This window comes from Anabas testudineus, chromosome 10 (genome assembly GCF_900324465.2).
Source record: "Anabas testudineus chromosome 10, fAnaTes1.2, whole genome shotgun sequence".
Lineage (NCBI taxonomy): Eukaryota > Metazoa > Chordata > Actinopteri > Anabantiformes > Anabantidae > Anabas > Anabas testudineus.
The window spans coordinates 19,921,861-19,937,741 of NC_046619.1; the positions used below are offsets into that span (position 1 = coordinate 19,921,861).

The 15,881-nt window shown below is 37.1% G+C and overlaps 1 protein-coding gene and 1 long non-coding RNA gene across 7 annotated transcripts in view; one reads left to right on the forward strand and one right to left on the reverse strand.

The window, feature by feature from the left end:
- LOC113160093 overlaps window positions 1–15,881 on the reverse strand; it is a 59,649-nt gene that overhangs the window by 29,239 nt on the left and 14,529 nt on the right. The window lies entirely within an intron of this gene.
- prom1a (prominin 1a) overlaps window positions 1–15,881 on the forward strand; it is a 63,445-nt gene that overhangs the window by 19,378 nt on the left and 28,186 nt on the right. For all 5 annotated transcript variants that reach the window (XM_033326178.1, XM_033326179.1, XM_033326180.1 and 2 more), the window contains exons 2-3: window positions 3,020–3,078; window positions 8,077–8,282. In XM_033326178.1, coding sequence (XP_033182069.1) covers window positions 3,020–3,078; window positions 8,077–8,282 — 265 coding nt within the window. The remainder of the gene's footprint in view (window positions 1–3,019; window positions 3,079–8,076; window positions 8,283–15,881) is intronic.

The window sequence follows — 15,881 nt, forward strand, 5'->3', positions numbered from 1 at the left end:
GTTTAATAACATGCTAGCTGAGTTCATGTTCTATTTACAAGCTCTGCAGCAGTAGAAACATATTGTAACAAATGTTAAAAAGCCAAATGAGCTACTGTAATTGCATAATTAAGTGTTCTACCCTGGTGAGAGGTTCTGGTCTAGGAAACCCCACTGTTCACGTCCATAAAAATAGCTTCTTTCTCTGCTATTCTGATGCTGAGCCAAACTAAGATAGAGAGCTGCTGGATTCCTCTGAGTGGACGACTTCCTTCTAGTGGAACTGATGAAAAATTCATCTTTGTAGGTTCTGCTTTATCTTGAGCTCCCTGCAAAGCTTCATTAAATCAGCTGTAAAAGCTCTACCTTGATTTGAGTCGAGAAGCTACCAAAGCAGGCTTCTTCTATGCATTTACGTTAATTCTCTCATGCATTTACATGAACATTTGCTATACTGTATCTGCCAATCTGCTGAGAGCATCGGTAAAGACTTCTGAAACTGAGATAGGGTCCAAACGGAAAAGAGATTTGTTTTTGAAGGTCACATTTATGCACATGCACACAGAGTTAACATGGGTGGAAACTAGCATCAAGCCAGCTTTTCATTCATTGAGAGGGATTAGAAGCCTCTCCCTGGAAAAAGAGGTTGGATTCCATCCAGCTCTCTCTTCTCCCTGCTCTTCTCTTTCACCTCTCTCATTTTCCTCCTCTCTCATCCCTCTGTCTTTGATCTTTCTCTAGCCCTTCTTTCTCTGTTCTCTCTAGTGCATCTTTTATTCCTCATGCTCCCTCTTGGTTGGCTATCCTCAAGATCAGTTTGTTCTTTTCAAAAGATTTTAGTTTTGAATTGTACAAACATTCTGGTTTTTAAAAATGTTAACTGGCAAAGGCTGTAGCCATAATGTATGAGTATGCTATGACCTCAGGAGACAGGATTTAGGCTGAGATGGTCTTTTGAAAGAATGCTTTTTCCACAGTTAGTAAAGATTGGGATATATATTCAAATAGACACATGACACATTTTATAACTAAGAACCAGCAAATATTAGACATATTAATTGACTAATCATTGCAGCTCTAATGCTCTTCTACCCAGATATGTTTCTGAGGAGGTCAGAAGAAAACTGATCCACCATTCTCTTATTGTACATGTCCCTATACTGTGTTACAGATGTCAAGATAATATTTTTGTTTCAGGTTGCATCCTATAGGGACAAAAGTAGTTCAAATGCACTTTTTCCCCAGGGTCAGAGGCTTCTTTGAAACACACACACACACACACACACACACACACACACACACACACCACTAGAACAAGCAATATGATACCTGGGCTCAACTCACTACTTTTATTATTTTATTATTTTCTGAAGCCTGCATCATTTCACAAGTCAACCCAAATCACACAATAGTGACTGCTGATAGCCATTCGGAGGTGGATGAACTAACCTGTTTCCCATACAAGGTGATGAACAACCCTGACAGGAAGGTCTTACCACTCAGTTTAACTAACTGCCATCAGACTGCCCTTAAGCAAAGTATTTACAGTGAGCCACACCTGTTCTAGCTGTGCTACGAGTATAAGTCTAGTCTACCAGTCTACCAGCCTGTGGTTACTCCGTATCAGACCTGTGAGAACTGTGCATCTGAATGAGAAATAAAACAGGCTCTCAGTCAAATAATCCTGCACTATTACATGTGTAAATGGAGGCAATTAGACATGATCACGCCAAATGATGAGCTCCTCTCCTCCTAAAGAACAACAAGTATAAGCCTGGAGCAGCCTCCTATTAATACAAATCTCATGCTTTAGATAATAGGCAGGCATCATTAGTCTGTTTTGTTACAAATTAAAGAGTTTTTGTCGGCAATTCTTCTGTAGGATATACTGTGTAGGAGTATTTCTCCGGAAAAAAGAAACACCGCATTGCAGGAGAAGAAAACCCCTTGTGTCTTTTGCAACTTATTTTTGGAAACCTATTGCCTCTTGCTGTCTCTATCATCATTACATGATAAGTCACAGCCAGCAATGCTCCAGGTGTAAATATGAGAGAGAACACTGACATAAACTTAGATAGGAGACGTTGTTTGTGTTGTAATGTATTCATGATTTTAAATTGACTTTTTAATTGAATGCAACTGAACAGCCATATTAAAAAACTATCCTGTATGAACAGCTATTATTTGTCCTTAATCAGCATGGTTGATCAGGTTCTGCATTGAGATTAGTATCATAGACCAATTGTCCACACATTTATCAAAATAAGTCTGATGGACTGGACTTATAAGTGAGACACGGAAAAACTTCCATTGATGGTCACAAATATTTATCATTATATTTAAGAACAAAAAGTTGGACTGTATTATTGAGCTGAGCCAAAATATATGTATGTACAAAGCCTTGTACCATGATCTTGCAGCGCACTTAAACATAATTTTCACATTTGCCAAAAACACACAGGCAGAATTGCAAAGACTTTTACTTCCATGACCCTTGTTTCCCCACATATAGTCCTTCTGGGATCGAAAAGAAACCAGAATATCAACACCACCAACAGGATCCTAACATGGTGCCTGATCACAGATAAATAATATAAAAGTTCCTCACACTGTCAGACTTGCCCCAGTCTACACCCAGAGGGAAGATATGGTGATGAAGGGACACTGCAGTGTCACAGTGTGTCTCTGGATTTCCTGACACCATCTTGTCAAAGATGTCAACTTGCTGCTTCAGTGTGACAGAAATAATCACGATAGAGAATATACATATTCTGCAGTTTGCTACTGTTGGCTGAGCCAAAGCTCTAATACCCTGCCAATTTTTACAGTATATAATGTATTTGTTGTAAGATCATATATCATATAGAGGTAAACAACACCAATCACAATATACATCAATAGGTGTTAGGGGCAAGTTTGTTTAGAAGTGGCGTCATACTAGAAAGGCATACAGTGCAATCATGACTTGGTGTATTTGCTTAATTAAGGTATTGACTGTACCAGCTCATTTCATGCGTTCTTTTTCTCTGTGATGTTTCAGATCTTATTGCCAAACTGGCAAAAGACAAGTTTGGGGCCATTAAGACTGAATATCAAAAGGTAAGTGTGTGTGTGCATGTGTGTCTCTGTAAAAATGATTGGCTTGCTTCTGTCCACCTTATTGCATTATGCTTTTCTGACTGGATGTAGCAATACACAATATAAATCACAGAGGAAATGAGAAACACTATGGTTTGTGACTTTTCTGAATCCAGATGATTATAGTTTTTACAAGCCAAGACAAGGGCGTTGCTTTTCTTGGAACACAGAATTTAAAAAATGGAAATTGCTTCTGGCACAACATTTGAGTTTAAAGATTCACTGGATGAATTTCTGTAAGGATACTTTTTAAGCTCTTCGACCAACTCTGTGCCTTTTTCAATTATAAGGAATTAGCCGTCTGCGTGTGGCATACTGTTTCAATATGCAGCTATGTGAGCATGCATGCCTGTGCTGAATTCTTCCATTTCTGTTTTGTTCTATTTCATCCATATGTTTTTGTTTTGTGGTTTTGCTCTTTCTTTGATGCTGCGTTGCCTTTGTCTTCTGCATGCCCTCTTCATCTGATCTACTCTGATCTGGCCTCTCTCAGCCAGAGAACATAGTGCTGACCCTTCAGGTAAAGTCTATACATTGGACGTTTAGTCCAACTCCTTCCTGGTGTCATCCTGCTCCACTGTCCTAAGTTACTGGGGCTGCACAACTCTGGTTAAAATAATATTTTTATTTTTATACACACTGTTATACTATACATGGTTAGTTGTGCAGCTCTATGACTTTGACCTATTAATCTCATTCACAGAAAACCTTGAAATTCACCCTTTACATTGGTCATTTGATGTATGTCCTAATATAGAAGCTTTTACATTTATAGAGAAGTGGGAATGCTGACTGGATCACAGAGTATGGCTAGTACTCTCAAATAAAATGTAAGGCTTTAGACAGGGATTTTTTCTTTTTACCAGTGAAATGTTACTGGCTCTGATAAAGTTAAAGTAAAAAAGTATCCACTGTTTTACTACGTGGCTCCTGAAGACACACACACAGTATCTGATGTTGGCAGAGCTCGTTCTTCAATTATAAATCTTCATAAACTGATCTTGACCACTAACACTCAGTATGCATTTACATTTAGTCATTTTGGCAGACGCTTTTATCCAAAGCGACTTACAAGGGTAGGCAGGGTAAGCATAAGGTGGTCTTGCCTAAGGACCCCTACTGGAGGTATAGGCAACAAAGAAGGCAGTGATCTTATCACTACACCAACCAGCCGCTGCAACCAGTGTGCATTATCATCACAACTTCAGAGAGATTCATGAAATCTCTGAGATCTGTCCTTAAAAGAACAGATTGTTCTCCTAATATGAGTATATCCCACTGGCCCCTTACTATTAAGTAAATAAAATAAAATAAATTTAATAAAATAAATAAATTAAACACTGACCCCTTAGTATTAAGTCCATAGTTCAAAACAATAGTATATATTGTCATTACATCTGCATAGAGTTGTGGAGGAGTTTTGGACTACTATCTTACAGGACTGCTACCATAGGAAGACTAATATGAGTTCAGCATTTCAGGTTTATGAAATCTGAACTTAATCTGAATACCCTGAATGCACAAAGTCCCAGCATTTAATTTCCCTAAGGATAAGCTAAACAGTAAATTTGCCCAGTGCTACCTTAGTTTAAAATAAAACCTGCATACAGGAGATTCAAATACTCCGGCTGTGGTGTGCTCATTCAAAGATTCAAAGATGTCATATGCATAGAGCAACAGGTTACTACATGCAATGCAGTTCTCATTTTAGTTTTATTAGTGCAATAGAGACTTCTGAAGTTGTACAGATCCTGTAGCTCGTCTGAAAATTAAAAAATATATTTCTGAGAATATGAGCTAAATTTACAATGAAGCAACAAAGGTTCAAATACCCATCTTATAGTGAACAAGCAGTTGAGGGTAACACCAGCTTGCCATAGGATAGAAGCCATTAAATCGGATTAGCGTTACAGAAATGAATTATTTTACACTATTAGGACATGCTGCCACCTCATCATCCAGTTTGTTCTTATTGGAAGGTCACCTTCTTCTTTTGGGCACTTGCCAAGAAAAAGCTATAGTCCAAAAATAGGCTGCGCTTCAGGCCTTTGAGGAGTGGTGGTGGAAAAAATAAAACTTTTTTGACCTTTTTTTAGTGAAGATTTGTCCAATAACAAGCAGAGCCCAGAAGCAGAATGACAATGCAAGCGTTCAGCTTTGCACAATGTCCTCAACAACTGAGCTGACATTGGTGCTTTTGGACGACATAGAACACACAAACACACAGACACACAGACTTTTGTGCGTCTTCACAATTGCATGCCTCCTTTTTTCCCCTCCATTTCCACTGACCCTGAAATTCCTTAAGGTCAGAAAGGGTTTGACTGACGGCCTTTTTCATTCTAAAACTTTTAAATTAGGTTCTTGACACAGCCAGAAGGCTCCCTTGTCAAAATACAGTACTAGCTTTTGTAATTTGGACTAGGCTCTCTGCTTTAGATATCCGAGTTTGCACAGGGATTAAATAAACAAAAGAAGAACTTCCTAAGAAGTTCAGGAGCTATTTTTTTAGCATGCACATTAAAAAGGAAAAGATGCAGGTCTCCAACTTATGAGGGCAATGAAGCTTGGCATGCATCAACTGGGAGAGCAGTTTGTCCATGAGGTGCAGATCCTTGCAAAACAAAAAGCTATTGAACATAATTGTGACAAGTATGTACTGTATGGGAATTGTCAATCCCCTATTTAATTTTTACAGTTGCTAAAGCCTGTGCCGAGTGTGGTTTAGATAGGGCCAGATTAAGTAGGAGTGCTGTGGTACATGAAGAGGAGGTGGAATAGCTACGGAGAACCTGCCAACAGCAGCAGCTTAATGCTCATGATTTATGACAAGGAGTTTATAACAAATTAAGTTGAGTCACCGTGAATATTTCCAATATTCAATCAAAGTTGAAGATTATTGAGGTGTTGTGATAAGGGGTGTGCAGATTTCACAGCTGATTATCCAGAGACTCCACAAACTCATAATTCAGATATACTGTACAGTACATCCAAGCTGTCCTGAAAAGTAGATGTATCTAAAACTATAACAGTCAGCATTCCTCGGCTCACTCTTGTGTTAACAAGCACAGTCTGTGCATTTATTGTTAATGGCGTTCACCACATTTTACAACCTCTCATTGACCTCATTACTCTCCTTTTAACTGTTTTACCCAACAAAGTCCCTCTCATCAACGCAGGCTAACTCTTTACTGCAAAAGCTATATCTATATCAATCAGAGAAAGAAAAATATTGAGTGTTTAATTTGGTAATATGTAATGATGAGAAGTGTTTAATTAATGGGCCAGCTTTATTGATACAAATATAGTGGGTAAATTGGTACTACCTCTACAAAGGTAAAATCTATAGCTGTTTATTAGACAGAATTTTAGTTTTAGTTTAAATTCGCATTATAGAAGACCATTTAAATTGTCCTATTTCACAAAACTGTTACAAAACTGCAGCTCACACCTTGTCACTGAAATCCTAACTTAGAAAAGATGACAGAATCCTGCCACTGCCAAAAGATCATTTCACCTGTCTAATGAACTCCTGTGATCTCCACTGAAAATAAATTGGTAAAGGTTGATGCACCTAATTTTTTAGTCTTTTTGCAAAAAAAAAACATTACAAAATATGAACTGCACTGAAAGAGGTGTAATTATCTTGCCCCAGGAGCTGATTTGTCTTCTTCTTTCATGAAAATCTCAATTTTATGACTGTGCAGGTTTAATGTGTTTCTTAGGACATAGTTTTAATGCACTGTACTAACTACTTTGTAGTCCATTCCTACTGAAGCAGGTTTTTCTTCAGAAATGCCGTCTTTCCCCCTCATTAGAGTGGGAAAAACTGCACCTCAGTGCTGCATGGATGTCTCTGAATCCTCCTGAGTATTTTCCCCGTCATTCATCATGTTTTGCTATCCTCTCAGTGCATATTGCAGTGTGTTGGAAAATTATGTGAAAGAAAAAAAAAACCTTCAACAGTCGCTAACTCGAGGGTCGGGAATTGACTTGCCGTTTACTTGCTTGCAGAGATGACAACAGCACTATCAGTGTCATTGTTTTCGAACTTCCTTGCATAGTGTGTGTATGTTTGGTGGATTAAGGTTAGCCACAATCACAATCCGAACTGACCAACAACTAAACTTCTTTCTCCCTCTTCGTAAACCTTTGCACAACAAAAACAGAATCCACGGCAACAGAGATTAATGTTGAGTGAAAACCAAATTGCAACAATACATTAAATGGTATGTAGATGCATACGAAGTTGTGGTGATTCAAGGGTGTTGCTGAGTTCCTTATATAAATTTTTATTCTATAAAATATTCATATAATGTTAATTTCTCACTACTTGCACAACCAAAACTTTAAATCAACACAGGTTATGCAAGGGCACAGCTTTGTGTAAGCAACCATGTAGTTAACAGCAAGTATAGCTCCAGTCTAAGTCTCCACTAGTTTGCAGTGGAGTATGTCAGAACTGTCGTCCACTCAGATTCTGAGCTAGAGTCTTGGTTTCTATGTTCTGCTACAATGTAGTTGAAAAGTCAATTACTGAATTGGCTTGGGTATTTAAGAATTGGAAAGCAAGGATTCTCCAGCAGTGAGTAGTGTTATGCAATGTGTTTGTTTATCGACAAATCCCTTTTGGACAAAGACTCGAGAAATTCCTGCAGTGGGATCATACTAGATATTTATAGATTTGTTCATTTTATTCTCTCCCTTGTCTGTGCATCCTTGTAATCCTCTATGCCATTGTTCCTTTCTTTTATCCCTCACTTGCCAACTCATCTGCTCTCCTCTCTTGATCCAACCCTGTTTTGTCTTAACAACCCCCACCTTATTTTCCCTTTGTATATTTTCATCTGCCTTATTTCCCATTCCACTTTTCATGCACCCACTATTCACCTTTTTTCTTCGAACAATTTCGCTGCCATCTTTCACCTAATTTTTCCTTCATTCCTCCCCTGACCCCAGGCCATCTACTATGAGATAGGCTTCCTAATATGTGCGGCAGTGGGCCTGCTATTTGCCGTTCTGATGCCAATAGTCGGCCTCTTCTTCTGCATGTGCCGCTGCTGCGACAACTGTGGTGGTGAGATGCACCAACGCCAGAGGAAGAACGCAGACTGTCGACGTGGCCTGTTGGGAACGTTGCTGTTCTCCACCTCACTGGTCATCACGTGAGTATGACATGTGCACGCTAACGTGACACACATAAGCAAGAAATCAGCTTGCAAGCAGAGATATACTTTCTAGTGCAAACATGCATGTACATATGTATATTTGCATGCACAGGAATTATGTAAAAAGTCATTTATAGTGTTGCACCTATGCACAAATATAAACTGCACATTATCTTTGGTCATGCTTTATGCTATTTTCACAAAAATACAATATACAAACACTGGTCATCATCATATGTTACCCATCCCCCCATGATGATTGCTGTATATAGTAAAGACCTACTGTAAGTACTACGTAGCAGCACATCTTCACTTGTGACTGGGACTGAGCATTGGTCATTATAATCAGCAAGAAATTTACACTAAAGCTTTGATTTGATGGAGGATTTCATAATGTTTGGATAATCTATGTTTATCCTACCAAATACAAATCAAAGGTAAAGAACAGGTCATAACCCTTATAATTTGATTACAACAATACTAATCATACTAATACTTATGGTATAAATTGTTGCCATATTCTTTCAAAAGTACACTTTGGTGATATGTTCACCTTGCTATTTTCCTTGGCTTTCTGTGTAATACCTACTGTATCCACCTGCAGGGTTTTTCTTATATATTATAAAAACTTCAGTTGTCATTTCATCCATTTTCAATGCACATTGGAAGCACTTGGCTCCTGATATTATCTAGGGGAAAGTATAATGAATACAGCAGCAACATTGCCATTGTTTAAAATTGTATTAATGTTAATTAATTGTTACAAGATAGGAAATTGCACCTACAGGCATTTCTGAACTATTTTCCAATTTACAGTGGCATCAGCTGATACAAACCCTCATCAGTGACACTGACCTTTATGGTAGACACTAAGAAAACAGACATTTGTAAAAATGAAAACAGGTACCAGTGGCACAGCAGGAGGATTTAGAAGCAGGAGAATTAGCTTTTTGGTTTTATTCTTCTAAGAAAACAGACTATTTTATGCCTTTTTTTTTTACTTATTGTGAAACCACCACCTCCGCCATGGTAAATAGTAGCAAAGAAAGATATAAAATTGCAGCACAAAATTAGGTTAGAGTACACTGAATAGCTAGATAACAAGTTTTAATTAATCAGGTGTTGTTTGCTGTAATATCAAACCATTTCAGACTTGCTCAACAATGCTGACCGACTTATCTTGACAGTCAAGCCACTTATCTTGTGGCTCAACCTGCACACAATGATGGAAAATGATAAAACATACACTAGCAAGAAAAAGTTATTATTATCCATTATTGGATTTTTACTGATATGTGAAAATGAAGAAGACCTTTTCAAAGTGCTGCAGTAGTAACAATTATTCTGTGCTTAAATATGTTTAAAAATGAATTGTCCATTTTTTGTGTTTTGTGATCAACCATACATATTTACAACCATATATTTGATTAAATCCAACAAAACATAAGAATATATACATATTTAGGTTATTCCTTTTTTTTTTTTTTTTGCCAGTGTACATAGAATTAGGCTGAAAATGGGTAGGAGTAAAGCTCCATTTTCTTGTGTGATTCTTCTATATGAGCCCATTATATGGCGTGGTTGTCCTGCTTCTAACCGAAACTCATCTCTCAGAAAATGGACCAATCCCCTCTCCATTTTGTCTACTGTCTCAGTGGTAGAAGAAACAGTAGCCCTGGGGATGCAGTCGCAATAGAAAAAAGGAAGAGCTGTGTTTGTGTCTTGTGCTAGACTAAAGGGATCCAGGAGTGTACTTAGTTTGATGTGCTTTGACTTTCTTCTTTCGTCTTTGTTGGAATGGAGCCCTGTTATTAGAAATTCCACAGCAATATCCTAGCAGCCCCGGCAAAAGAGTCTGAGAGCATCCTCAGAGCTCTTATTAAATCTCCCTAGCTACCAGGCAGAGATACTGCTGAGGCTCTAATGAAGCAATTACAGGCAGGAGAGGGTCGAGTACTGAGCCCAGGCCTGGACCACTTTTCGCAGCCACTAGAAAGCTGACAGCCAGGCCAAAGAAGTGTCAGGGGTGACATTTATTTTTCAAGAAATGTTAAAACTGGATTAAGAGGGGTATAAGACTCCAAGGTAAAAGCGTATTCAACAAGATCATTAAAAATTAGATGGTAGAGGATATATGTCAAAAACAAAATAATAGTTTCAAGGCCTGGACATCACTATATTTTTCTTATTATCAACAAATTCCATGAAAACACTAACACTAACTAATAATAAATTGATCAGAGAAACAAATATTCCTATGTAGCAGTACTAGTCCACAAAAGTCCCCAAAAGTAAGCAGGGTCAGCACAAAAATCAGTCCAACAGTTTTGTAATATTCATGTTTTACATATAATTTATGTGACAGAACTAAAGCAGAGTGTCAAGATTTTGTAAAATCAATCTCTACATTTACATGAACACTAATAATTTAATCAAAACCAGATTAAGGAAATACGCTGATTAGTGTGGCCGTTTTATTAACACTTTCACCACGTTCAATTATGTGAATAAAGATTTAAATCTAAATAAGCCTAAAGTGATTAAAAGGCCTACATTAATTGTCAATCCTGGAATCACTCTAGCATGAAAATGAACTAAATCTTTCAGAGTGGTGAGAGTGTCTCTATGCACAAACAGAAACATGTTAGCAGCAGTGTGTTACCATTACAGCTTCAGTCTAACTCCACTCACAGTCAATTAGAGACAGGTGTACAGTAAAATGAAGTGGAGTTGTTATAATGATGTGGCTATTATGAACGTACAGTATGCATTGTTAGATAAGACCAGCTCATCTCTAGTTTTATCAGACCCAAATAAGCCAAAAACATTTATTTTTTGCTTCCAAATCCATCAGCACCCACATATAATGCGTGGTTCTGCATATTTTAACAAGCTTAGTAGTCCAGATATCTTTTATCTTATCATGCAATGTGGTTAAATTTCTAACATAAAATAGTGATATGCAACTAATAGGCAGATAGGAAGGACTACTGTAAGGTTTGAAATGATAAACTAGATTTTTCTAAGTGATGCATTTTGTGGAAAAGGTTTGATGCATTTCCATTTAAAGATCGTCTGCATATCATGCAACAATATCGCTCTAGTTCATCCAGCTTTAGACATCCGAACCATTACCAAATTACATTACATATATATGCCACAATCCGCATGTGTGGACATCTGACTCTTCTTTTTTGTTTACAACAATGATCCTTTTTTTCATTCTTTGCCCTATGTAGCATTGTCCCTGTAGTCTAAATGGGTGTTTCTAAGGTGAATGTGTTCACCAGTTCTGTGACAGTAGTTGCATAACATCTTAACATCACCAGTGTATTGCACACACTATACAGTAAAATGGCATGTTGCATTAAGTCTGGCAGTTTTTGTAAAGCCACACTGCACATTATTAAAAGAACTACAGGAGCCTTTTCAGTCTCTTCTAATCAGCTCTGATTCCACATAACCTCTGCATGGATTTATAATGATAATGTGGCAGATAAAAGATCCTTCCCTCTGTTCCAGCCAAGTGGAAGGCCCTGCCTCATGCAGTCACCCAGCATGCATTTCAGCAATCTTTTTCAGTTGCTGGGTGTCCGAGACTATTAACACAAAAAGGTCCAAACATTATGGGCTTAGTAATTCATGCTAATCATATGGGGTTTGATTAAGTGCAACATAGGCGACCCTTAAATCTCAGTCTGTTTAGATTTAAAGAGTTTGTCCCCAAAAGACATACAGATGTTTTGCCATTCTTCATGCCTTGAAATTACCATCATATAAAGCCAAACGTGTACAACAGTGCTTGTAAATGTTCCCAAAAATTCTTATAGCTACCCCAAATTCCAAAATGTCCTCATCCTATGTGTAATCAAACATAGCCACACGTGAGACGACATGTGCCATAGTGCATTCATGTGGGAGGGAAAAAAAGCAAGTTGTTGTGCAATCAACTGCATAAAAAAGCAATAAGAAGTGAAGCAATGCGCCTTCACTGTTTCAGGTTTTTACTAATGTTTTGTGAATTCAACAAGTTTTAAAACTGTTTACACAACTATCTAAAAACGAGAAGAATATATATATATATATATATATATATATATATATATATATATATATATATATATATATATATTTAAATATTAAGCAAAAAAAAAAAAAAAAATCTTCCTTGGTTCAGGCATGTTTATGCTTTCAGGCTTGGTTTAGTGTGATGGTTTTCCCTCTTTTAAAAAACGGAATAAATAAATAAAACATTTGCTGACCTTTCTTTTATGTCATATAATGTCAGTGCTTAGTTTTGCCAATGTCCCGCCAATGCTGCAGCCCAACCGTTACTACTGAGATGTGGTATCACATGACATCACAACTTCTATTACCATATTTTTTAATGATTCTGATATTATTATTATTATTAACACTATATATATATATATATATATATATATATATATATATATATATATATATATATATATATATATATTCCTTTTTGAGTTCTAAGGCTGGACACGAAGTAGCTCTGGCTGTTTTTATTTGCTAGCCGCTGTACTACACAGTGCATTTATGTTGTTTTTGGAAACATATGTTCATTATTGTTCATTTTATTGGAGCACAAAAAAATTAAGAAATATCACCATCACATAAATTACTACAAAAAAAAAAAAAAAAAAACTACAGCCATATAATCTAGCTGTGCACAAATCCCTCATACAATTGGGAATAGTTAATAAAGTCCCTCGAATGACCATCATTATCTCTGTCAGTATGTGTTTAAGGAAATACATTTGACAAACTTTGGCATCTTTTCCTTCTTCCTGTTTGTAATGTAAGCAAAACCCATAAATGAGTGAAACCCTAACTGAGATTTAAGACTTTATTAGACAAAGGCTTTGATTGCAGCTCTGATAAAGAAACTAAAAAGTAACTAAAAAGAAACACAACACAGTTATCTACATATTGCTCACAGTACATAAGGGCAATCTGTGTTTCTCAAATATATACACAAAAATAAGTCTACAATTAGTCACTTGGAGACACAAACACACACACACACAACAAAAACACCCTCAAGTACATCCTGTGCCTCCAGTAACCCACACATTGCTCAGTTAACAGCCACACCAGGGAGTCATCACATACAGGGCTATTTTTAAGTCTTTCATTAATGGTGTGATGAACATTAACGTCACTCTCTCATAAAGAAAGACAGCAGGTTGGTTGGGGAGGTGTAGTGGGTCTGGCAGTTCTGTCTTCAGGTATCGCAAAATGACACAGTATCAAAACTGTTACACCAGCACTAGTGTTACTGTGAAGAGCAGGAAAATAAAATAACAAAAAGTTGACAAAGCCCATTTCTAGTCCTACCTACAAATCTCAGGTTGGCTGGTTTTTACCTGGAAAACAGCCATAAACACATGAGACCTGCTGTTTTTGAAAGAAGACACAGAGCTACAGTATGGCCAATGATTCAGCAGTCTACGTTTAGTACAGTATAGGCCCAGTACAACTTAAGCATCTCCATTCTAATACATTACACTGTACTGTCATTTTGTAAATACTCCTACTTAGGAAATAATCTAAAAAGTCTGTTTTATATAAGAAGTCTCTTAAAATAACTTCCTCTCTTGAACCTGAAAGCCACAGTGAGTTTCCACAGTACTTGTTTAAGTGTACAAGAGTACTTGTCTTCTTTAATTGACTTTGTTTTGTAATTGAACTTGTTGTTCTTTGTTATTATTATTCATTTTCAATTAATAAATTAAACTGAGTTCATCTCCACTTTAGTGTCTAAGTATGCATATGATCGCTACCCAGCACATTGACACCACACAATGGCAGTTTTACTCAAACCACAGCCAAGCTAATTAAATGCAGTTGTTGTTGTCAGAATTAGCTGTGCATCCCATAATTGATTACATCTCCTGGAGAGACCTTACTCTCCTTAATTTCTGGTTTCCAGCTAAAATCCATTTTATTTTTCACTAATTACATTTTTCTCCCGCCATGGAGTCTTTTATGGTTTGCATCTTCTTGTCATGTCCAAACTGCAGATCAAAAGAAAATTGTTTTACATTGGAAACTGGATGTTCAAAGCTTGGTCAGGCTTTTTTGAATTTACAGGAGATATTTTTGTCACATTAGTGATGATATGGCACAAGGTTGAACAGGAGGGCAAAAAGAAATATGAAGGCAAAGCTGCAGGACTTTGTGATGTGGTATACAGCTGAAAGGAGCTCTCCATCTCATGGAAGCTAAGGAGGATTTATAACCTAGAGATAGCAGTACGATGGATGGATGGATGGATGGATGTGCTGTAAACATTAAACATTACATTAAACATTGCATTAAAGGATTGTGTGATGGCATATTGGCGTATTCTTGGATTACATTAAGTCCACTCATTGTGAGCACAGGTTCTGTAGACTCAGGGGACATTAATCTCCGGACTATTGATGCCATGCTGAGCCCACCTAATGGAAAAGGACCACACTATTAAAATCAATCACTGTGATTCAGTTCTCTAACTTCACAGAATGTCTGGTTCGCTATATAATAGACCCTGTACTGACAGCAAACTTTTAATGTCAGTTAGTTTTCCAAGGTCTGTATAGTTTAGAACTGAATAAATACAAAATACTAATCACAGCCGATTCAATTTAGTTTAATTGGTCAAGACTTAACAAAAGGTATTAAAAATTATAGTCTGGCACTATATGATTTTATTTCAATGTCCCTAATGTTCCTTTACTCTAATTTATACGTTTTCATTTTAGAAACTGAAGGGAACAGATTCATGATGCCATGTTCAGGCAAACAGGCACATCTTCTTTAACAAATTAATTCAAAAATGTTATGTACCAAGACGGATAATGTAATCGTAATGTCCAATCTTCCACCTGTGATAAGAACATCTGTAACCTATAGTGTGACAGTGTTCATGACAAGATACTGGAGAAATCAGATGCACTAATTAATCTGCCTGCATATACTAGAATTATCACAAAATGGCATGAACTTCAGGACACTTGTCTTTTGGCCCTTCTAGAGTTTTTAAAATACTACTTTATTTCAGTGACCTTTTTTGGCTGTTTGCACAACCTTGATCCCTACAGGCAGTTTGGCTCACAGTTTAGTATTCATATCATTTCTGGACTGTTTACTGTGCATTTAATGGTTTGTTGTCTCCAATCAAACCACTGCATCCAGTCCTTAGATCGAAAAGGCTGCAAGTTAGACCATACCCTTACAAGTAAGGGGAGGTTGTAGTACCCAGATTAAAGACCCTGGAGTCAGTATTCATTGTCTGGTTAAATTTATGCTGCACGATGTTGCATCAGGATCTGGGCTCAGACTCTAACCTGGCAAGCTCCAGGAAGACAAATAAAACAGTGGATAAAAGGAATATAACAAAAGCCACTCGAGGGGAAAGACATCAGCTTAATACTATCAAAACAGGCCAGAGGCTTAACTGAATTGAATGACGGCTAAAATAAATGTAGGTTAACTGGCTAAATTCGATATTACAATTGATGTATCTCTATGTTATTGAATAAAAAGTGACATATATTGAAATCCAACAGTGGTTAATATTGTGTG